This window comes from Eptesicus fuscus, chromosome 9 (assembly GCF_027574615.1).
Source record: "Eptesicus fuscus isolate TK198812 chromosome 9, DD_ASM_mEF_20220401, whole genome shotgun sequence".
Lineage (NCBI taxonomy): Eukaryota > Metazoa > Chordata > Mammalia > Chiroptera > Vespertilionidae > Eptesicus > Eptesicus fuscus.
The window spans coordinates 47,404,237-47,429,943 of record NC_072481.1 but is presented as its reverse complement, the minus strand read 5'-3'; the positions used below and the strand labels follow the sequence as shown (position 1 = coordinate 47,429,943).

Here is a 25,707-nt window from a genome sequence, read left to right as displayed (position 1 = left end):
TGCCTTGGCATCGGTCTTTTGGGGTTCATTTTATTTGGGACTCTGTGAGCTTCTTGGATTAGTGTGGCTTTTTTCTTCCTTACATCAGTGAAGTTTTCTGTCATTATTTTTTCAAACAGGTTTTCTATTCCTTGCTCAGTTTCCTCTCCTTCCGGCACTCCTATTATGTGGATGTTGTTTCATTTTGTGTTGTCCCAAAGTTCCCTTAGGCTCTCCTCCTGCTTTTTAATTTTTTTTTCTAGAAGCTGCTCTACTTGGGTATTTTTTCCTACCTTGTCTTCTAGCTCACTGATGCGGTCCTCTGCTTCTTCTAGTCTACCCTTGATGCTTTCTATTGAGTTCTTTACAGCAGCGATGTCATTTTTCATTTCTTCTTGGTTCTTCTTCATTTCCTCTTAGTTCTTATACATATTGTTGCATTTGTCTTTCATTCTTTTTATCCACCTTATGACCATTTCTCTGAATTCTTTCTCTGACAGGTTGCTTGCCTCCATTTCGTTTACTTCCTTTTCTATTGTTGCCTGCTTTTCTTTCATAAGCGGGCTGTTTCTTTGTCTCCCCATGATCTCTCTTCTCCAGGTGTCTGGTTATATAGTTGTCTCTCTCCCACAAACACTCCCCATGCGACCACATACTCTCCCTTTGTTCTCTTACTCACACACTATCTTGCAGTCTGACTTCCCGTCGGCAGCCATCTTTCCAAATGCTTCGGAAGTTTTAATCGCTTTATTTGTTTTTTTATTTTTTAATATATTTTATTGATTTTTTACAGAGAGGAAGGGAGAGGGATAGAGAGCTAGAAACATCGATGAGAGAGAAACATCGACCAGCTGCCTCCTGCACACCCCCTACTGGGGATGTGCCCACAACCAATGTACATGCCCTTGACTGGAATCGAACCTGGGACCTTTCAGTCAGCAGGCCGACGCTCTATCCACTGAGCCAAACCGGTTTCGGCCCCTTTATTTGTTTTTTAAAGTAGGAGTCTGCTAAGTGTGTGCTAGGCAGAATAATACTTCCCCCCCAAATGTATACATCCCAATACCTGGAACCTGTAAATACCTTACCTTACATGGCAGGAAAGATTTTCCAGATGTGATTAAATAAAGGTCTTCAAAGGAGAAGATGATCTTGCATTATCTGAGTGAGCTCCATCTAATCCCATGTATGTAAAAATGGAGGACCTTTCCCAGCTTTGGTCAGAGAGAGATGCAACAACAGAAGGTCAGAGAGATGTAATATTGGTGACTTTGAAGATGGGGGAAGGGTGTGGGTGGGTCCAAAGCTGGAAAAGACAAGGAAACAAATTCTCCTCTAGACCCTCTGGAAAGAGACATAACCCTTCTGACTTCTTGGTTTTAGCCCAGTGAGACCTGCATCCAAACTGATAACCTACAGCACTCTAAGTTTGCATGTTTTTCATCCACGCAGTTTTTGATAAATTACTCTAACATCAATAAAAAATTAACACAGTAGTAATATAATATTCCTATAAAGCAACCATCAGATCAGACCTTTATCTGAAGACTGATTACCTTGTTTTAATTGGAATAAAAATGTATAGACATGAATGAAAATTACCTAATGAGGTTATTATTGCTTATCTTTGGGAAGATAATACATTTTTGAATGACTGAAAATTCCAAAATGAGATAATATATGTATATCTTGCATGTGCTTGGTACATAAAAATTATTCAACAAATGTCTCCTGAAGTTGTTGAATCCTGGAAGAAAACAAATAGAAGTGACAAATGTCATTTTTTAATATTTAGAATGCATGAATCATTTAATATTATTTGGATTATTTTATCATTACATTATGTTTGCATTTTACAGATAGTGAAGCTAGTTCTATAATGGAAATAGAAAATGCAATTCTGGCTAAAAAGCACGATGAAGAAGTAGACCACTCAGAAGCAATATTCAAATCTGAAAAGTTTCATCAGGACTTATTTTTTATGGAACGAGTTCTAATGGAAAACGTATTTCAGCCCAAACTTGCAGCTTATCGTCAGCTTCCTATTTTAAAAGGTATTTTAAAAATAAAATTTAAACACACTGAACTAATTTTAAAAATTAAATGGTGTTATTACTTCTAAGTGTAATATCAACTGGGATATCACTTACCAGAAGATGTATTTATATAGCTTTTGGCACTAAAAATGCAAGTAACAGAAATCAGACTAGAGGGCCCACAGCAAGTCATAGTTCCTTAGATTTAAAACTCATAAACATCTGTGGCTCCCTTGGCCCTGCATTAAATATTCTCTCATATTCAAACTTCCTTTTCCATTGCCTTTGATACCTCCCCGGTTCTGGCTTTTATTACCACTTCCTAATTTTATTGTGGGTTCATTCTTCCTCTTCTCACTGCTACAAATTCCATCTCCACAAGTTCTTAAATATTTGGAAGGATTTTAGAGATTATCTAATTCAACCTTTCAATACTTGAATGAACAAAATAAAGGCTATAGAAACTTTATAAGGTTACATAGTCTATGACAAAGCTAGGCATTCAATAAAGATCTTTTGATCCATTCCAATTCTTTTCTCTCTACCATCCTGACATGCTGATGTATCATAAACACAGGTTTGAACATGGCATTTACCTGCTAAAAAACTTCAGAACCTTCCCATTACAAACTTCATATGTATCATACAAAGATACTTGCAATATGGCCACAGACTATTTCATTTCATGGTATGACTTTGGAGACCCTAAAAGTTATCCATGTTATACTTACCTGACGATCCCCAAACAAAACCTGAACATTCCTGCCTTACCTTTTTTGTTTGTTTGTTTAAATTTCTTTATTGATTAAGGTATCACATATTTGTCCTCATCCCCCCATTCCCATCCCAAACCCCTCCCCTGGCATGCCCCCACCCTCCTGTTGTCCTTGACCACTGGTTAGGCTCATATGTATGCACACAAGTCCTTTCGTTGATCTCTCCTCTTTATCCCCACCCTTCCCTACCCTCCCTTTGAGGTCCGACAGTCTGATCCATGCCTCCTTGTCTCTGGGTCTGTTCTTGTTCATCAGTCTATGTTGTTCATCATTTCCCCTAGATGAGTGAGATCATGTGCTACTAGAAATACACTTATAAGAACCGAAAATGAGACAAGCAATAATGGTTATGCTGAAAGGCAAATGAATCATTCTGTAGTGAGTTTCTTTCTGGGCCAACATTTCTTTTGAGACTCAATTTCAATGTCAAACAGTTCCTTATGTGTAAATGTCAGCAATGATATTTCAGTTTTGGATGGTGGACAAATGGTGGTAATGCAGGTCCGGCCCTCTCTGGTTTGGTCCTGGGCAACCTGCAGTGACTCACAGCTGCTGACTGCTAGTATGGCAAGGTGACGTCAGCGTCTTCCATCTCTGGATTGCTTCTCTTCTGTCTTCATGGCTGGAGCATTCCTGTCAATTCCTTTCTGTTGCCAGCATCCACATGGTCTCGGAGTTGTTTTCTGAAAATATACAAACATATTTTCGACCAAAAGTTAATAAAGGAATCTTTTCTATAAATTTGACTTGGAATCCTTTTTCATTTTTTGCCCAAATGATTTTCCTCTGGCTTGTTTTGACACCATGTGTGTTTTTCATGGGTGTCTTGCTGTTAGCATTACAATTGATTTTCTAAAGTAAAAATTTTCTAGATGTAATTTACTTACAGGATATTTTTCCTTACATGATATTCTTCTACTATCCCTTCTTTTTTGATTTAAATATTAGGAGGCTTTGAAAATTTTATAATGTAGTCTTGATAGCTTAAATTTTAATTTTTTGCACTATAATCTGACTGCTTTAGGTTCATTACATGTTATGCAATTTTATCATGAGATGAACTACCAATAAAATTTTTAGTTAACACTTTAGGAACTGCTTTTTGTCCAGTACAATTAATTTTTCTATAATATTCGCTTATTTCAATTAGCCAATTTAAATTAGCCTTAAAATCTGCCTTACCTTTAGTTGTACTATGTTTGTCAGTCCACCCTTGTACCCATCATCTTTGTCTATTGTATTCCCATCTTTCATGAATGCATTAGAGCAAACTGCTTCATGAGATCTTTCTTGATCTTTCAAGTCAAAATCAAACTTCTATATGCCTACATCAAAAAGTCACGTTACAAAATAGCATGTGTGACAAATGGTTGTAAACCTTTTGTTTACATAGATCCAAGAATATTCAAAAACTACGTCCTTTCTCTCATATCAGGTTGATATTTAACATTTTCATCACATATATAAACTTTTAATCCTATATTTAAAGAGTTATAAGGTTGAAATTTACTTTATACTGTGCATTTTGACATTTTAAAAACAAAGCTGTTGATAGATCACTTCTTTAAATATATCTAAGAAATGAAAATACCATAGAAAAATTGTTAATGAGATAAGATTTACACACAATGAAATACAGTTATTTTAACTATGTAGTGTGATACATTTTGAAAATATATAAGCCTGTGTAACTAATACCCTAATAGGAATAGGGAATATATCCATCAATCCCAAAAGTTCCATTTGACCCAGTGATCCCACTTCTAGGAATATATCCCAAGAAACTAGAAACACCAATTAGAAAGGATACATGCACCCCTGTGTTCATAGCAGCACAATTTACAATTGCTAAGATTTGGAAACAGCCTAAGTGCCCATCAACAGATGAGTGGATTAAAAAACTGTGGTACATCTACACAGTGGAATACTATGCTGCAGTAAAAAAAGAAAGAATTCTTACCATTTGCAATAGCATGGATGAACCTGGAGAGCATTATACTAAGCAAAATAAGCCAGTCAGAGAAAGATAAATATCACATGATCTCACTCATTTGTGGAATATAATGAACAACGTAAATTGATGAACAAAAATAGATCCGGAGACAGAGAAGCATCCATCAGACTGTCAAACCTCAGATGGAAGGTAGGCGAGGGTGGGGGTAAGGGGAAGAGATCAACCAAAGGACTTGTATGCATGCATATAAGCATAACCAATGGACACGGACAACAGGGGGGTGAGGGCATGAGTGAGGGGGGGTGGGGGCCAATAGGGGAATAAAGACACATATGAAATACCTTAATTGATAAAGAAAAAAATAAAAAAAAGTTCCCTTGTGCAGTTTTCCAGTTACAGTTTACCCCCTCTCCTCCATAGAAAACATTCACCTGATTTCTCTCACTATTGATTAGCTGTTTTAGTATATCATATAAGTGGGTTCCTATAGTAAGTATTATTAGGTGTTGGGCTTTTTTAATTCAACATAATGTTTTTGAGATTCATCTAGGTTGATGTGTATATAAGTAGTTTATTTTTTCCCCAAGTACTGTTCCATTTTATGAAAACACTCATAATTTATATATTCATTCATCTGTTGATAGGTACCTAGACTGTTTCCAGTTTTGAACTATTATGGATAAAGCTGCTATGATCATTGTTGTGTCTTTTTGTGGACACATTTTCATTCCTCTTGGGTAATTACCTAGAGATAAAATTGTTGGATCATTGGGTAGAATTACTAGTATGTTTAATTTTTTTAGAAACTGAAAAATACCTTTCCACAGTACTTGTACCATCTTATAACCCACAAGCAATATAAGAATACCAGTTGTTTTATATTCTTGATAACACCTGATGTTGGCAATCTTTTTAATGCCATAAAGACTAGTCATATTAAGTACTTTTCATGTGCTTTTTTTTGGTCACTTGTATATCTTATTTTGTGTTATGTTTGATCAAGTCCTTTGCCTACTTAAAATTTTTTTATTAATATTTTTTACTTTCAATTTTATTCTGTGCCTACTTTAATATTTTATATATATATATAAATATATAAATAAAATCTATGTCCTTTCTCTCATATCAGGTTGATATTTAATGTTTTCATCACATTCATAAACTTTTAATCCTATAAAGAGTTATAAGGTTGAAATTTACTTTATACTGTGCATTTTTTTTCTATTCTTTTTTTTAAAAATATATTTTTATTGATTTTTTACAGAGAGGAAGAGAGAGGGATAGAGAGTCAGAAACATCGATGAGAGAGAAACATCGATCAGCTACCTCCTGCACACCCCCCACTGGGGATGTGCCCGCAACCAAGGTACATGTCCTTGACCAGAATCGAACCTGGGACCCTTCAGTCCGCAGGCTGACGCTCTATCCACTGAGCCAAACCGGTTTCGGCTATACTGTGCATTTTGACATTTTAAAAACAAAACTGTTGATAGATCACTTCTTTATATATATTCACATCTTTCATGGATGGAAGATGGGAATGTATATATATATATATATATATATATATATAATTTATTTCAGAGATGAAGGGAGAGAGAGATAGAAACATCAATGACAAGAGAGAATCATTGATTGACTGTCTCCTACACGCCCCACACTGGGGTGTGCCCTGACCTGGAATCTAACTGTGACCGCCTGGTTCATAGGTCAACACTTAACCACTGAGCCACACCGGCTGAGCATATTTTGTGCTCACTTTAAAATTAATTTTTGTTTTTTAAAAAAATCAACTTGTCAGAACTTATTTTTATATGTTTTGGATATAAACTCTCCCCTCTCCCCCTTTAAGAGAGAGAGGAAGGGAGAGGAGAGGAGAGAGACACACACACATTGATGTGAGAGTGAATCATCAATCTGTTGTCTCCTGCACGCATCAAACCCGCAGTCTGGTTATGTGCCCTGATTGAGAATTGAACCTGCCCCTTATTGGTGAACAGGACAATATACAACCAACTGAGCCACACTGGCTAGGGCTGGATACAAACACTTTGAAAGATACATGTATTGCAACTATCTTCTCTAAGTCTATGGCTTGCCAATATATTTGTCTTTTGATGAATTTTTTTATTATTTTTTTTTTATTTCGATGAGGTCTTCTCTTTCAGCTTTTTCTTTTGTAGTTAATGTTTTCAATGTCCTCTCTAAGAAATCTTTGCCTGCCCCAAGTTTGCAAATATCTTTAACTTGTTCTGGACTTAGAGTGCAAGATTCAACATTTCATTGTTAAATTTGATATTAGATACAGTTTTTTTATAGATGCAGTTTATTGATTTGAGGAAATTTCCTTCTCTTTCTAGTTTGCTAGACATTTTTAAAGATAAGTGGGTGTTGGATTTTGTCCAATATTTTTTCTACATTCATTAAAATGATCATATAAATTTTCTACTTTAATTTGTCAACGTAGCCAATTACATTGCTTGATTTCAAATGCTAAAACAAAGTGAATCCTTATGGTTAAGCCTCACTTGATTATATTGTATTATCCTTTTTATATGTTGGTATATTCAATTTTTTAATATTCTGTTAAGAATTTTGCACTGAGTTCATGCAGCATATTTCTTCTGCAATGTTTTCCTCCTGTAAATCCCTTGATGGGTTTTTGTATCAGTGTTATGATAGACATATAAAATGAGTTTTGAAAGTCATTCTCTATATTCCAAAAATATGTGTATTACTTCTTCTTTAATTGCTTGATAAAATTTACCAGTGAACCCATCTGGAACTGAGTTTTCTTGATAAGAAATTCTCAAATTACAAGTTTAATTTTTTTGACCAATATAGGTTTATTCAGATATTCTATTTCTATCTGTGTCAATTTTAGTAAATTGTGTTTATGTGGTTGAAGTTATTTGCATAAAGCTCTTAATAATATCTTCTCCTCAAATTCTACCTAATATTAATTGCTGTAGGCTTTATAGTGATATCACCTATTTAATTTTTTATATTCATTTGTAAATTTTCTTTCCTTTTTTATTAGTCTAGTTGTCCAGTTTTTTAAGATAGAAAGTTTGTCATTGATTTTACACATTTTTTCTTATCTAAGATAGGCATTTTATACAATAAATTTACCTGTAAGTACTATATTAGCTGTATCCCACAAATTGTGATATCTTGTGTTTTCATAATTATTCAGTTAACTTTTAATTTTTCTTATGTGGATTTTCTTGACCAATAGGTTAGTTTGAGGTGTATTCTTTTACTTTTCAGTTTTTAGTAATTTTTAAACTATCTTTTCTTTTTTTTTTTTTAATCCTCATTTGAGGATATTTTTCTATTGGTTTTTAGAGAGAGTGGAAGAGAGAGGTAAAGACAGAGAGAAATATCGATATGAGAGAAACACATTGATTGGTGCCTCTTGCATAAGTCCCATCTAGGGCCTGGGCTGGGGATGAGCCTGCAACCAAGGTACATGCCCTTAATTAATCAAACCTAGGACCCTTCGGTCTGCAGGCTGATGCTCTATTCACTGAGCCAAACCGGCTAGGGCTAAGCAAATTTTTCTTATTGAATTCTAATTTAACATTCTGTGGTGGTCAGGGAACATATTCCATATGATTTCTATCCTTTGAAATTTATCGAGACTTGTTTTATGGCCCAGCATATGGTGACTGTTTTATACTCAAGAAGATTTTATATTCTGTTGTTATTTGGTGTGGTATTTTTAAAATGTTAATTTTGTCAAATTGTTGATAGTATTTTCAATTTTTATCTTTATTGACTTTAAAAATATATATATTTTATTGTTGATAGTATTGCAGATGTCTCCCATCCTCCCCTTTATTTATTGATGTTTTGTTGACCCTTTCTATCAATGTGAGAGTAATATTTAAATCTCTAGTTATGATTATAAATTTGTTTATATTTCCCTTTAGGTTTATTAATTTTGCTCTATATATCTGAGAGTTTTGTTATCAGGTACATTCAAACTTAAAAGTATTCTGCCTTATGGATGCTACCCTTTTTACAAATCATTATTTACACGTTCATGATTAGGAAATGCCCATACTTATTCTGGTAATACTCTGTCTTGAAGCCTAATTTGTATAACATTAATAATAGCCTCACTAACTTTCTTATCCTTATTATTTGCATTATCCTTATTCCTTTTACTTATAACATTTTTATTGTTATGTTTAACATGTGTCTACTATAAACAATATATAGTTTGGTCTTTGTTTTTTTTTTACTCAGCGTAACAATCTGCTTTTGTGTATTTTTATCTCTGCCTCCTCAACTCAGCTAGGCTGCTGTGTTTTGCTACCCTCACTTCCCAGCACAGTGGTGAGGTAATTGTCCCAGGCTGAAGGTGTGCTTGACCATGGTGTTCACAGTTGTGCAATGCCTATTGTTTAATGCCTGAAAACAAAGTTACCTCATAAATATAGTTTTATATTTATTTATGGTAGGAGGGCAAGTTTAATACAGTTAGCCCATAACAACTGGAAACTTATCATAGCAATGTGGAACCCATCAGTTGACCATTTTAAAAAGATGAAACAGTACTTTTACTTTTGGTTATAATGTAGATAATTATGAGACCACAGGGCAGAGAGATGAATTGTAGCAAAGTATGTAGTTTTGCTACTTGATGACATACAGATACTGTATAGATAAGAGTTCAGAGAGTCTGAAGTGACTGGAATTGGTGGGATAAATAATCAGGCAGGAGGAAGCTATGAAGAGGAAAAAAATGCATACATCTACCATTGAGTCTTTGCCTGAAACAAAAACTGTGCATATTGGGGTAAAATTGCAGAAAGTAAACAAAGAACAACCACCAGGAGCTATATATAAGGTGAACTAGTGTCAGAGTTTATTCAGGTCTGAGAGACATTTGAGTTCTGACTGGCCAGAGGTAGAGACCTTATTGCACACCTGGGGTGTTCAGTACATATGCAGAAGACCTATACCTTAACAGTAGGGTTAGACTAACCCTAAAGTCTAGTTTAGGACCACCATCCCCCAACAAACAATCCTTTACAAAAAGCTTTAAAAAAATCAAGCTAATCTGAAAGTAAGTTAACTGCTTTTCAAAACAAATTGAACACTGTATAAAGGAAGAAAACACAATCCAGACTTCCAATACTATAACATTTACAATGTATAGCATCCAGAAAAAAAAAAAAAAAAAAAGACTAGTTGTATGAGAAAGCAGTAACATATAAGCCACGCTATTAGAAAACTCAGTCAACAAAAACAGATGAAAAAAGTGGCCAAGATGATGGAAAAGCAGGCAAGGACTTTAAAAAGGCTATTATACCCAGAATAGTGAATACGGTATTGAAGGAGAAAAACAAAGTCAAAGGACTGGTGGCACTACTGGACTTCAAGACTTATTATAAAGCTATGGTAGTTAAGACAGTGATTACTGGTGAAAGAATAGACACAAAGATCAATAGAACAGAATAGACAGTCCGGAAAAACATCTACATGAATAGAGTCAATTGATCTTTGACAAAGGAGTAAAGAATGCAACGAAGAAAAGATAGTCTTTTCAAGAAATAGTACTGTAACAATTGGACATTTACATGCAAAATAAAGAATCGAGATACCCAGAATTAACTGAAAATGGATCATAGATCACAATGTAAAATGCAAAACTATGAAACTTGTACAAGACAACACAGGAGTATGACCTTGAGTATGGTGATGACTTTTTTTTCTTATTTAACACCAAGAAATAAGAAAAACGTGGGTACCAATATCAACACAAAAAACTGCACACAGATGTTTATGACCGTTTTATTGATATACTTTTATCCAGCCCCTCTTGCAACCATAAAAGAGGCACAATGCCTAATGGACCTCTTTGCATTTTGGAGGCAATGTATTCCTCATTTGGATGTGCTCCTCTGGCTTGTTGAGTGACCTGAAAAGCTGCTAGTTTTGAGGGGAAGCCAGAAGAATAGGAGATTCTGCAACAGGGCCAGCCAGAACTATTCAAGGTACCCTGTCACTTGGGCCAGATGACCCAGCAGATCCAATGGTGCTTGTAGTGTTGGTGGTAGAGATGCTGTTTGGAGCTTTAGGCAGGGTCCTATAGATTAGAAGAGAATAATCTTATTTAAAAAAATACATTTTTTTATTGATTTCAGAGAGGGAGGGAGGGAGGGAGAGAGAGAGAGAGAGAGAGAGAGAGAGAGAGAGAGAGAGAGAGAGAGAGAGAGAGAGACATCAATGATGAGAGGCTGCCTCCTGCATGCCCCATGCTGGGAATTGAGCCCGAAACCCAGGCATATGCCCTGACCAGCAATAGAATCCATGACCTCCTGTTTCATAGGTAGACGCTCAACCACTGAGTCATGCTGGCCAGGCGATAATCTTTTTATTTGATTTAATTTTAGAACCACAACCTGAAGAGCCTAAAGACCTTCCAGAAGGTAAAAAACTTGAACAGGTAGAAGAAGAGATTAAGAAGGAAGAGGAAGAAGAAATAGAAATAGGTGAAGAACAATCAACAATACCAGCCAATTTGGAACGACTTTGGTCCTTTTCCTGTGACTTAACCAAAGGCCTTAATGTGAGCAGCCTTGCCTGGAATAAAACTAATCCAGTAAGTTATTGAATATTTTAATAATTCCATCTCTAGCATTTAAGGACAACTTTCAAGTCCTAAGGATTATTATTTTTTTTATATTAGGAAAGTATTTAGACATAACCCCTAGTTTTAAAATGACTAAAGAAAATTCATGTTTCAAAACAGGGAAAATGCATATAATTATGAAAAATGTTTTTCTTCTTTAACCCTTTGCACTCACTTGCTTTTTTCTCGATTCCTTTATTCTAATGCTAACCGTGTTGAGTCACACTCGACATCCAAGTGCAAAAGGTTAATATACATTACCATTTTTATCTTTATGTCTATATTGATTGATTGATTGATTGATTGATTTCAGAGAGGAAGGGATAGAGAGAGATAGAAACATCAATGATGAGAGAGAATCATTGATTGGCTGCCTCCTGCAGGCCCCCTACTGGGAATTGAGTCTGCAACCTGGGCATGTGCCCTTGATGGGAATCAAACTTGGGAACCTTCAGTCTTCAGGCCATCGCTCTATCCACAGCCAAACCAGTTAGGGCACCATTTTTATCTTAATAGATGTACGTGAGACACTCTCTCAATCCATATCAGTTATTGAGAAATGAACTAGAATCCTATCTAATAAAAGAGTAATATGCAAATTAACCATCACTCTGCTACACTCACAAGCCACGCCCACCATCCACGCCCACCAGCCGATCAGAGCGAGTATGCAAATGAATCCCAACCAAGATGGCTGCAGCCACAGAGAGCAGGAGGGAGGCTTGGGTTTCCCTGGCAATGGAGGAAGCCAAGCTTTCCACACACCCTGGCGGGCCCAGGCCTCCACTCAAGGGTACAAAGTTTCAATTATAGAAGGTAAATAAATTCCAACAGAAATGGCGGCAGCCACGGAGCTGGAAGAGCAGGAGGCTAGGGTTGCCCCCGGTGATGGAGGAAGCCAAGCTTCTGCAGCCCTGGCCTGCTCAGGCCTTCACTCCAGGCTACAAAGTTTCAATTATAGATGGTAAATAAATTCCAACACAAATGGCTGCTGCCACAGAGTGAGCAGGAGGCTTGGCTCCTCTCCAGGCTACAAAGTTTCAATTGTAGAAGATAAATAAATTCCAGATACCAGGGCCTCTGCTTGGGTTGCCAGGGGGCGTGGCTGGCCTGCAAACCACCACAGGCCCCTTGCCCAGGCTGCCCCATGCCCCAAGGGAACCCCCACCCTGATCCGAGACACCCTTCAGGGCAAACCAGCTGGCCCCCACCCATGCACCAGGTCTTTATCCTATCTAATAAAAGAGTAATATGCAGATTGACCATCACTCCAAAACACAAGATGGCTGCCCCCATGTGGTCAAAGATCCTGCCCTCATGTGGACACAAGATGGCCACCACAAGATGGCCAGCAGGGGAGGACAGTTGGGAGGGACCAGGCTTGCAAGGGAGGGCAGTTGGGGGCGATCAACCCTGCAGGGGAGGGCAGTTAGGGGTGACCAGGCCGGCAGAGGAGGGAAGTTGGGGGCAAACAGGCTGGCAGGGAGCAGTTAGGCATCAATCAGTCTGGCATGGGAGTGGTTAGGGGGTGACCAGGCTGGCAGGCAGAAGCGGTTAGGGGCAATCAGGAAGGCAGGCAGGTGAGCAGTTGGGAGCCAGCAGTCCTGGATTGTGAGAGGGATGTTTGACTGCCCATTTAGGCCCGATCCCACGGGCAGTTGGACACCTCTCAAGGGGTCCCAGATTGGAGAGGGTGCAGGCTGGGCTGAGGGACCCCCCCCCCCCGGCATGAATTTCGTGCACCGGGCCTCTAATATAGTATATAATTGATTTATGTCAACATTTACTAAACTCAGGTATCCAGATTTGTATGTTACTTATTTGTATGTTACTTATATTAATATAAAAACTCTGTGAGTTAGGTTTCATTATGTTAATGAGGATATTGAAGCACAGAAAGGATAAACAACTTGCCCAAAGTTATACAATCGTAAGTAAAACAGCTGGAGTTCAAACCCAAACATCTACCTCCAGGTTTCTTACTTTTAAATACTAACTGCTAAAAATCATCTTCAGACAAATTAAATGAATCATCAAATTGGGGAATGGTTCGTTTGCTTGTGAAAAAGAGATGATTATAGAGTAATGATAGTTATTTTCTCTTGGGGTTTATAAACTGCTTCTGAAGACATGATTCTCAACTAGTTATTCTGAAACCCTTTTATGTAATGGCAATACCTTTGGAATAAATATTTAGTGTATTTTTAAAGTGATCAAAACTGATTTACTGGTTTAAGTTGTATTATATTATGCATGTTTAAGAATTAGCCTTATGTATTGCCACGTCTTTTAAGATGCTATATGCAAATATGGTAGTTATGGTTATTACAACAGAAGGTCTATAATCATTTTTGTTGAAGTCTAAATAACACATCATAAAAGGTGTATATTTTTATTGATTTCAGAGAGGAAGGTAAAGGGAGAGAGAGATAGAAACATCAATAATGAGAGAGAATCATTGATCGGCTGCCTCCTACATGCCCGCCACTGGGGATTGAGCCTGCAACTCAAGCATTTGCCCTGACCAGAAATGGAACCATGACCCCCTGGTTCATAGTTCGACACTCAGTCACTGAGCCACACTGGCTGAGCTGTATATTATTTTTAATAAAGTAAAATCCTTTTAATTTGGTTTTGTCTTTATAACACTATACTTGAGAACATCTCATAGATAAGTGAGATTTAATAAATCAATAATAACTGTAATAAATACATATGAATTCTATTTATAAACTGAATACACTAGCATTTTATTTTATTGAATTTATTGTGGTGACAATGGTTAATAAAATTATATAGGCTTCAAGTGTACAATTCTGTAATACATTATCTGTATATTGTATTGTGTGTTCACCACCCCAAATCAAGTCTCTTTATCACCATTCATCCCTCTTTACCTTTTCTACCTCCCTCCACCCCCCATTTCCTCATATTAAGAAAAAACAATTTACCTTTTCACCTTTTTCACCCAGCCCCCCAACTTCCATCCCCTCTGACAGCATTCAGTCTGTTCTTTGTATCTATGAATCTGTTTCTATTTTTTTTTAATGTATTTTGATCATTAGATTTCACAAATAAGTGAAATCATATGGTACTTGTCTTTTTCTGACTGGCTTATTTCACTTGGTATAATACTCTCCAGATCCATCCATGCTGTTGCAAAGGGTAAGCTTTCCTTCTTTTTTATGGCCAACTTGTACTCCCTTGTGTAAATATACCACAGCTTTTTTGTCCACTCATCTACTGATGGACACATGGGCTGCTTCCAAATCTTCGCTTTTGTAAATAATACTGCAATGAACATAAAGGTGCATATTTTCTTTCAAATAGGTGTTTCAAGTTTATTTGGATACATTCCCAGAAGTGGAGTTGCAGGGTCATATGGCAGTCTGATTTTTCATTTTTTGAGGGAACTTCAGACTGCTTTCCATAGTGACTGCACCAATCTGCATTCCCACCATCAGTGTACAAAGGTTTCCTTTTCTCCACATCCTCACCAACACTTGTTTGCTGATTTATTGATAATAGCCATTCTGACAGGTTTGAGGCGATATCTCATTGTGGTTATAATCTGCGATTATATCTCTGATGACTATTGATGTTGAGCATCTTTTCATATGTCTATTGATCATCTGTATGTCCTCTTTGGAGAAGTGTATATTCAGCTCCTTTGCCCATTTTTAAATTGGCTTGTCTGTATTTTGGTGTTTAGTTTTAGAAGTTCTTTACAAATTTTGGATATTAATCCTTTATCAGATGTACCATTGGTGAATATGTTCTCCCATTCAGTGGGTTGTCTTTTCATTTTTCGAGAGTGAAACATCAATTGGCTGCCTCTTCTGTGCCCCGTACTGGGGATCGAGCCTGCAACATGGGCATGTGCCCTGACTAGGAATCGACTGGCAACCCTTTGGTGCATGGGATGTACCCAACCAACTGAGCCACACTGGCCAGGGCAATCATTAACTTTTGTCTATTTATATTTATATAAGCATGTCTTGAAATGACCTGCTTTACTCATCAACTCAGGCTGCCATCATAAAATACCATAGGCTGGGTGGCTTAAACAATAGAAATTTGTTTTCTCACAGTTCTGGATGTTAGGAAGTCCAGAGTCAAGGTGCCAGCTGAGTTGTTCCGGGGGAAGCCTCTCTTCCTGGCTTGCAGACGTCTGTGTCCTCATAGGGTGGAGAGGGCTCTGCTGTGTCTTTCTCTTTATATAAGGCCATCGATTTTATCAGATTAGGTCTCCACCCTTATGACCTCATGTTACCTTAATTACCTCCTAAAAGCCCTGTCCTTAAATATAATCACATAGGGGATTATGAGTTTTACATATGAATTTTGAGGGAGGAGACACAATCATTTTATGATACTTGTCTTTACCTTAAATGTCTTTATTTTATAAAATGATTTGGTCATTCTAAAAAACCCAAGGGATATTATAATGTAACTGGAGGCCTGGTACACAAAATTCATGCGCTGACGGGGAGTGGGGGGTGTCCCTCAGCCGAGCCTGCATCCTCTCCAATCTGGGACCCCTCAAGGGATGTCCGACTGCCCTCTCACAATCCAGGACTGCTGGCTCCCAACTGCTTGCCTGCCTGCCTGCTTGATTGCCCCTAACCGCTTCTGCCTGCAGCCTGATCAGCCCCTAATCACTCACCCGCCAGCCTGATCGATGCCTAACTGCTCCCCTGCTGGCCCGATTGCCCCTAACTGCCCTCCTAGGCTATCCTGGTCGCCCCCAACTGCCCTCTGCTGCAAGCCTGGCTGCCCCCAACTGCCCTCCCCTGCTGGCCTTGTTCCCCCCAACTGCTCTCCCCTGCTGGCCTGGTCCCCCACACTGCCCTCCCCTGCAGGCCTGGTCCCTCCCAACTGTCCTCCCCTGCTGACCTGGTCTCCCCCAACTGTCTTCCCTTGCAGGCCTGGCTGCCCCCAATTGCCCTCCCCTGCAGGCCTGGTCTCCCCCAACTGCCCTCCCCTGCTGGCCTTGTTCCCCCCAACTGCTCTCCCCTGCTGGCCTGGTCCCCCACAACTGCCCTCCCCTGCATGCCTGGTCTCCCCCAACTGTCCTCCCTTGCAGGCCTGGTCCCTCCCAACTGTCGTCCCCTGCTGACCTGGTGTCCCCCAACTGTCTTCCCTTGCAGGCCTGGCTGCCCCCAATTGCTCTCCCCTGCAGGCCTGGTCTCCCCCAACTGTCCTTCCTTGCAGGCCTGGTCCCTCACAACTGTCCTCCCCTGCTGGCCTGGTCACCCCCAACTGCCCTCCCCTGCTGGTCTGATCACCCACAACTGCCCTCCCCTGCAGGCCATCTTGTGTCCACATGGGGGCAGCCATCTTTACCACATGGGGGCAGCCATTTTGTGTGTTGGAGTGATGGCCAATTTGCATATTACTCTTTTATTAGATAGGATAATGCAATTTTGGAAGATTATCTCAATACTAGAGGCCTGATGCATGAAAATTCGTGCAAGAGTAGGTCTTCCTTCCCCCAGCTGCCGGCACCAGCTTCCCTCCAGCACCTGGGACCCAGGCTTCCCTCCTTTGGCCACCAGCAGGCACCCGGGACCTGGGCTGGCTTCCCTCCAGCCCCAACTTTATTAGGAAGGAGGTCCTGAATGACATCCGGAAGATGTCTGATCTAATTAGCATATTACCCTTTTATTAGTGTAGATCAGTGGTTGGCAAACTCATTAGTAAACAGAGCCAAATATCAACAATACAATGATTGAAATTTCTTTTGAGAGCCAAATTTTTTAAACTTAAACTTCTTCTAACACCACTTCTTTAAAATAGACTCGCCCAGGATGTGGTATTTTGTGGAAGAGCCACACTCAAGGGGCCAAAGAGCCGCATGTGGCTCGCGAGCTGCAGTTGGCCAACTACTGGTATAGATGTAAAGGAACTTGTTAGCAATTCATTCTTTGGGGGTACTTATTCTTTAATCTGAAAATTTGATTATCATTATAATTTTGCTTAGAAAGATGAAGGTTTAAAGTAAAATAGAGGGTATACTAGTATTTAGAAAAAATCTTAATTGAAATGTTTTATCACTATTTTAAACAGTTCATTAATATGCATCTTTTGCAAATATTTATATGTCACCCTCTCTTATATTAAATACAATTTTCTGTTTTTCAGGACCTTTTGGCTGTTGGCTATGGGCATTTTGGATTTAAAGAGCAAAAAAAAGGATTGGCTTGCTGCTGGTCAATAAAGAATCCCATGGTAACCCAAACAGAATGAAGACCCATTTTTATTTAATTAAATGTTGACATGATTGTAAAGCAGATAGTTGTTCAAGCAAGACGTTTTAGTTTTTGTGTTTTTTTTTTGGTTTAAGTACATAATAATTAAAATGTGTTCTTTTTGATATAGGATAAATTAAGTTCATTTTCAAATTCATTCAATAAATATTTATTGAGCATTTACTATGTACTGTTACATCTGTTGATCCAGAGTTGAACCATTATTGTTTATCACTGCTAATTACAAAGAATGAATTTGCAAAAAAAAAAAAAAAATCCTTTAAAAATTACATTTCATTTAATATTGGGTTGTTTCTTAATATATGAATAACTCCTTATCACCCTATAAGATAGATTTCTGTTATCCTCAACTGATATAAAATAGGTTAATATGACCATCTTATTGCCATAAACTTTTCAAAGAGAATAAATAAGAATCAACCATTTGTGTGTGTGTGTGCTAAATTGCCCCAGTCAATTTGTTACTTTATAGCTTTACATTTAGTTTTAATTCACAACTTAAATGTAAAGTAAAAAACTTAGAAAAGGATCAGGAGAGCATATGAAAATAGAGTTTTTATAAATATTCCCACTTTTGTTAGGAAGATGGGTTTATATAGGATAAAAGAAAAGAAGAAGCAATTTTAAACAGGTAGAAGGATTGATATAAGATTCATCATCAGTAGGTTGTCTTCTTTTCCATGTAGGGTGTTAAAAACAAGAAAGGATTTAAATTAGACATTGAAACAAACAAATAAAATGCTTGACAGAATTGTAAGAAAGTACCTTAGAGAGTTTTGGAGCTGCTTCTATCTTTGTTTTGAGACAGATAGGAATATATATTTGTTTGGAGCCCATTATTTGTTTCTTTAAGAATGTATACCTGTATTGATCAAACAAATACTATTGAAAGTTTCCAATATATGATGATTATTATAGAAGCCCATCTTGTATTTCTTAAAATTATTGCGCTCTGAGAATTCATCAAAGGAAGGGAAAGGAGGTTTTGTTCTTATCTATTCTGAAACTTAGGAAGAGGAAAGGAACTTAATGTAGACTAACTCTTCTCACATCCCCATTGACACCAGACTACACTTCAGCCATCATCAGACCTACCTACTGTGGTGTACAAAACCAAGTTTAACATGTAAGATAGTAATTTATTTTTTTCCAGTGGCCAGAACGTATTTATCAGAGTCCATATGGAGTTACTGCTGTGGATTTTTCAATTGGAGCACCTAACCTTTTAGCGGTTGGCTATCACAATGGCACCATTGCAGTTTATAATGTACAGAGCAACATTAATGTTCCAGTTCTGGATAGCAGGTGAGGATGCAAGAATTAGATAAATGTAGAATCTATGCTTATTTAGAGAGAAGTAAAAATTTAGTGTTATTTGGTTTTGAGTGAATGTTTACATTGTTACTGAGAATGGTACCATTATTTTTCAAACATTAAATAATTTCTCCTATTTTCTCTCCAGCTGGAATGCTTTCCCCTAACACAGTGATGGGCAACCTTTTGAGCTTGGTGTGTCAAACTTCACCAAAAAACTGAGCATAACTCGGGTAGTGTGTCACTTTGAGGAAAAAAAACATTATTTCGCAAATGTTTCATCCTCAGGAGCAGCAAATGTTTCATCCTCGGCATGCGGCCGCCTCAGCAGGCCGCGTGTCATCAGAAATGGCTATGCGTGTCAGTGCTGACACACGTGTCATAGATTCGCCATCACTGCCCTAACATCTCCTTTATCTTCTCTGCCCACCTCACCAACAAATTTCCTTTGACTTGACAGTTTTATGCTTATTCTTTTTTAAAGAAAAATGTTTTCTCAATTTTATTGTGATATAACTGAAATCCTATCTAATAAAAGAGTAATATGCAAATTAACCATCACTCCACTATATCCATAAGCCATGCCCACCAGTCAATCAGGAATGAATATGCAAATAAACCCAACCAAGATGGCTACAGCCACAGAGAGCAGGAGAGAGGCTTGGGTTTCCCAGGCAATGGAGGAAGTCAAGCTTTCCACTTGCCCTTGCTGGCCTAGGCCTCCACTCAAGGCTACAAAGTTTCAATTACAGAAGGTAAACAAATCCAAACAGAAATGGCGGCAGCCATGGAGCTGGAAAGAGCGGGAGGCTAGGGTTGCCCCTGGCAATGGAGGAAGCCAAGCTTTCTGCACAACCTGGCCTGCCCAGGCCTCTGCTTAAAGCTACAAAGTTTCAATTATAGAAGATACATAAACCGCAACAGAAATGGCTGCTGCAGGAGGCTTGGCTCCGCTCCAGGCTACAAAGTTTCAATTGTAGAAGATAAATAAACCCCAGATACCAGGGCCTCCGCTTGAGTCACCAGGGGGTGTGGCTGGCCTGCAAACCACAGGCCTCTCACCCAGGCCGCCCCACACCCCAAGGGAACCCCCACCCTGATCCGGGACACCCTCCAGAGAAAACCAGCTGGCTGCCACCCATGCACCAGGCCTCTATCCTATCTAATAAAAGAGTAATATGCAGATTGACCATCACTCCAACACACAAGATGGCTGCCCCCATGTGGTCAAAGATCCTGCCCCCATGTGGACACAAGATGGCCACCACAAGATGGCCAGCAGGGGAGGGCATTTGGGAGGGACCAGGCCAGCAGAGGAGGGAAGTTGGGGATAACTGGGCAGGCAGGGAAGGGCAGATAGGGGGGACCCAGGCCTGCAGTGAAGATCAGTTGGGGGGGACCAGGCTGGCAGAGGAGGGAAGTTAGGGGTGACAGGGCTTGAAGGGAAGGGCAGTTGGGGGTACCCAGGTCTGCAGTGGAGAGCAGTTGGGGGGGACCAGGCCTGCAGGGGAGGGCAGTTAGGGGTGACCAGGCCTTCAGGGGACAGCAGTTAGGGTAGAACAGGCCTGCAGGGGACGGCAGTTAGGGGCAAACAGGCTGGCAGGGGAGCAGTTAGGCATCAATCAGGCTGGCAGGGGAGTGGTTAGGGGGTGGTCAGGCTGGCAGGCAGAAGCGGTTAGGGGCAATCAGGAAGGCAGGCAGGCGAGCATTTGTGAGCCAGCAGTCCTGGATTGTGAGAGGGATGTCCGACCAGTGGGATCGGGCCTAAATGAGCAGTCAGACATCCTTCGAGGGGTCCCAGAATGGAGAGGTGCAGGCTGGGCTGAGGGACACCCTCCACCGCCCGTGCATGAATTTCGTGCACTAGGCCTCTAGTATTGTACATATTTTGGTTGTATAATCTGATTTTTTAAAGGTGTACAATGCAACGATTGAATATTTGTATACATTGTGAAATGACCACAATCAAATTAATTAACACATCCATCTCCTCAGATAGTTACTAAGTAGTGAGAAAATTTAAGGTCTACTCTATTAGCAAACTTCAAGTATACAATACAGTACCATTAACTATAATCACCATGCTGTACATTAGATTTCCAGAAATGACTCATCTTATAACTGAAAGTTTATACCCTTGATTGCTACGGTATCACTCCTCAAGGAAACATTCCCATTTCTTTCTTATGTGCATGCTATACACAAATTTATCACAGCTATATCATGCTGTATATAAATTGTTTATGTATATATCATTCTCCTGAGGAGGCTGTAAGCTTTTTGAGGGCAAGAATTAAGTCTTGTTTATCTTTTCATGCTCAATACATCCATCACATGATATCAGATAAGTAACAGGATTACAATAAGAGTTTAAGAATGAATGAATGAATATAAACACACAATGCAATATACAGATGATGTATTATAGAATTGTACACTTGAAACCTATTTAATTTTATTAACCAATGCCAGCCCAATAAGCTTAATTGAAAAGAAACATATAGAACTTTTAAAAGAAAAACAAATGAATGAATGAATTAATGAGTTATTTTGAGAAAATAAAAATGTTAAAGGGAGAAGATATTGAATATGTTAGGTTTTTGTATGGTAATAGACCAGATATCAATGGGGCAAAAATGAGGTAGAATATTTATGTTAGTTTTGAGTAAACTTTGCTGGAACTGAATAGAAATAGGCATTAAAGCAGAAGTTCTTAAGCTTAACTTTGAAATTATTTGCATTGTTTTGTAAGTGGGGACCTTTCTACTTATTTCCAGGAAGAGGGTTCATAAATTTTACCATAAAATCAAAGAAACCTATGATTTTAAAAAGATTCAGAATTATTATTTTGGAGAGTTTGCATTAAAAAAATCAAATGATTCAGTACTAGGAACAGAGCAACCCACTAATCTGATAGCAAAACAGTCAGTAATCTGACAAGTGATTTAAAAATTCACTGAGAAGTGAATAAAACTTAAACAACTTATTCTTTATTTAAACTATGAAAAATCCTTATAAAGATACTTATATTCAATATGTATAAAATAAGCTAAATTTAAACAATTTAACTAGGAAAAAATAAAAGGAATAAAGTAAGTGAAATAAATTTTTAAAAGTAAGGAAATAGCCGAAGCCGGTTTGGCTCAGTGGATAGAGCGTCGGCCTGCGGACTCAAGGGTCCCAGGTTCGATTCCGGTCAGGGGCATGTACCTTGGTTGCGGGCACATCCCCAATAAGGGGGTGTGCAGGAGGCAGCTGATCGATGTTTCTCTTTCATCGATGTTTCTAACTCTCTATCCCTCTCTCTTCCTCTCTGTAAAAAATCAATAAAATATATATAAAAAAAAAAAAAAAAAGTAAGGAAATAATTTGCTTTTGTATTTGTTATGAGAGCCAATAGAATTAATGGCAGTAACAATTTTCTTTTTCAAGAAATGAGAAAAATGGCAGTGAATATTAGGTGGCAAAGTGATTATTTTTCCTGTTTTTCAAAATATTTAAATTAAAAATACAGTCCTATCTAATAAAGAGGGAATATGCTAATTGACTATCACACCCTCACAAAGATGGCAGTGTCCATAGCCAATAAGGAGGGAATATGCTAATTGATGGCCATGCCCTCAAAGATGGTGGCACCCACAGCCACAAGATGGCTGCGCCTAGTCTCCTCAGCCCCACCAAGGTGCCAGGCACGCTGCATGGCCAGGCCTGCCCCCAGGCAGGTTTGGCCGCTCTACATGCCTGCCTCCACAGTCCCCCAGTTCCCTCAGTCCCCCAGTTCCCCAGGGCCGGCCTGAGGCGCAGACAAGCCTTGGATGGCGGCTGGGCAGCCAATGCCTGAGGTGCAGGCAAGACTCGGATGGTGGCTGCCCATCCACCCAGAGCCGCCCGAAGCTCAGTTAACCAGGGCTGGCTGAGGCTTGTGCTGCTGGTAGTGGCAGCAGCAGAGGTGTGATGGGGGCATCGCTTTCCCCTAATTGCCAAGTCGCCTCCCAACCCTGCAGGCTCCTGAGAGGGCAGGTCGGGCTGAGGGTCGCCCCCTCCAGTACATGAATTTTCATGCACCGGGCCTCTAATTTTCAACAAGAAAAGTAGGTTATGGTGCTCTATGGTATTGTCCTTATCACTTGTACTCTTAAGTCTTTTTAAAAAAAATTCTTATAATGAGTCTATATTTGGTACTTTTCTCTGTTTCAGTGAATCACCTCAAAAACATTTGGAACCTATATGGCAACTACAGTGGATAGAACAAGATCGAGGAACAACAGGTGATGACAAGAGAGAAATACTAGTTTCTATATCAGCAGATGGAAGAATCGCCAAATGGGTTATACGCAAAGGACTGGACTGTCATGGTAAAAAAAAGACTACTAATAAATAGATATCAAATTAACTTTCTCTTGCTACAGGCTGAATTAAAAACTCCTAGTACACCATGTATAAGAGGTGTCAAATTTTGGTTTTGCTAAATAAGAAAATAATACTGGGCTTGGTAATTTTTTTTCTAAGCATCTATTTTGGGTATTTGCTAATTTTAACCTAATCACATGTAGAAGATGACAGAAATCATTATTTGCCAAAGGGACATATTATATCTACAATACTTTTTCATGTGATAAATAAGATATCTTTCTTTCTTTCTTTCTTTCTTTCTTTCTTTCTTTCTTTCTTTCTTTCTTTCTTTCTTTTTACCCCTCTGAAATAATTTTAATAAACTGGTTTGGGGACAGTTTAAAATTTCAGTTGAAACTAGTAACACTCTCAAACAACACAATTATGTTTGCAAACTTAGTTTTCTAAGTCAGGAAACATTTTTCCCTATTCTCTCCCATTCTCTTTTCCATTTATTTATCTTTTCCCTGCCTCATTCTAAAAATTAGTTCAGATGCCCTGACAGTTATCTATATAATTGCTTGGAATGATGGCACTGATGTAGCAGAAACAGCATATATGTATTAAATCACATGGCAATTGATTTTCTTCCCCTGGTATGCACTTGCTCCACTCACCATCCTAGCTTCCTCTAACTACTAAGAACCCCAAATTGGTCCCAGGGAAAGCACTTAAAACCTTATATTTTCAGAGCCATGAAAAAACAGATCAAATGGCGAAATCACACTAATATCTCCCCATGAAGGAAATAAAAATCTGTGAATCTCACAATTTGAAACCCTTGGGGGACCTAAGAAATGTAATGTATTTTTTCTTTAAATAAAGATTTGATGCGTTTGAAGCGAACTACTGCCAGCAGCAGCAAAAAAGGAGGAGAAAAGGAAAAGAAAGGTGAAGCTTTGATATCTCGTCAAGCTCCTGGGATGTGTTTTGCTTTTCATCCCAAGGTAAATTATTTCAATCCATGATTTACTATTGCATACAACAATTTCAAATAATGGAAGTATTTTAAGATATAAAGCAAGGCAAAACGTTAGCATGTTAACTAATATTGTGCCTTGTAAGTAAGAAAATAACAAACATAGCTGTCAACCAAAGGTAGTATGGCACATTCCAGTTGACTATACTCTGTCTTTATCTACTTTCCAGAGAAAAGGTCAGTGTTTCTGAGGAACTATGGCAAGATCCTCTTTACAACTGCATGTATAATGAGTGTCCCTGCTTGCCCTTCTTGTCTGCTCTGCTGCTCTATTATTCTTATAGAAACCAAATGTACCTTATAGTCCTCTAGATCCTCCATGTGAGGGGTTGCTCTTGTGATTCTAGGCATCAGGAAGACTACTTAACACACTGCGCACCAGAAGTTCTGTTTCTAGCTTTACCCAGTGGCCAGATAAGTTTCTATTGAATGAGTACAAAAACATTTTACAAAGTATCATACTTTAAAAAGATATTAGCTTGTAAGAACATGTAATAAATAACTTCAAAATGCAATGGGTATTTAATTTTAAGGCGTGCCTTTAACATGTGTGTAAGTTGAAAGTTTATTGTAGAAGGAATTAGATCCCTACTGCATCCATCATACACAAAAAAACTTTTAGAAGAAAATGTAGGAGAATATATCTATGACCTCAAAGTAGGAAAAATCTTAAACAAGGCACAGAAAAGTGCCATATATATATCTGCACTAATAGAAGAGAAACATGCAAATTAACCATCTCTCCGCTACACCCACCAGCCAATCAGGAGCGAGAATGCAAATTAACCCAACAAAGATGGCAGCGGTCATGGAGCTGGAGCAAGCGGGAGGCTTGGTTTGCCCCCAGCAATGAAGGAAGCCAAGCTTCCTGCCTGACCTGGCCAGCCCTGGCCTCTGCTCAAGGCTACAAAGTTTCAATTATAGAAGATAAATAAATCCCAGATACCTGCTTCCAGCTGGCCCTGGCCTCAGCTCAAGGAGGCACCAAAAAAAAAAAGAAAAGAAAAGAAAAGAAAAGAAAAGAAAGCCCCTTACCAGGCTGGCCACACCCCCATGGGGTGAGGGTCCCTGCTGGGGAGCTTGGCCAGCCTGCAAACAGCCATCAGCCTCTCACCCAGGCTGGCCAGGCACCCCAGAGGGGACCCCCACCCTAAAGGGGGTGTGGCCAGCCTGAAAACCAACACAGGCCCCTCGCCCAGGCTGCCCCACGCTCCAAGGGAACCCCCACCCTGATCCGGGACACCCTTCAGGGCAAACCAGCTGGCCCCCACTCGTGCACCATGCCTCTATCTATACTAATAAAAGGGTAACATATTAATTAGACTGGGAGACCTTCCAGGAGACCTTCTAGACGTTCTT

At 39.0% G+C, this 25,707-nt stretch overlaps 1 protein-coding gene across 1 annotated transcript in view; it reads left to right on the top strand.

The window, feature by feature from the left end:
• Positions 1–25,707, top strand: part of DNAI4 (dynein axonemal intermediate chain 4) — a 75,138-nt gene that overhangs the window by 33,755 nt on the left and 15,676 nt on the right. The window contains 6 exon segments of the mRNA XM_054720914.1: positions 1,839–2,033; positions 11,153–11,361; positions 17,536–17,622; positions 18,817–18,968; positions 23,175–23,332; positions 24,195–24,316. Coding sequence (XP_054576889.1) covers positions 1,839–2,033; positions 11,153–11,361; positions 17,536–17,622; positions 18,817–18,968; positions 23,175–23,332; positions 24,195–24,316 — 923 coding nt within the window.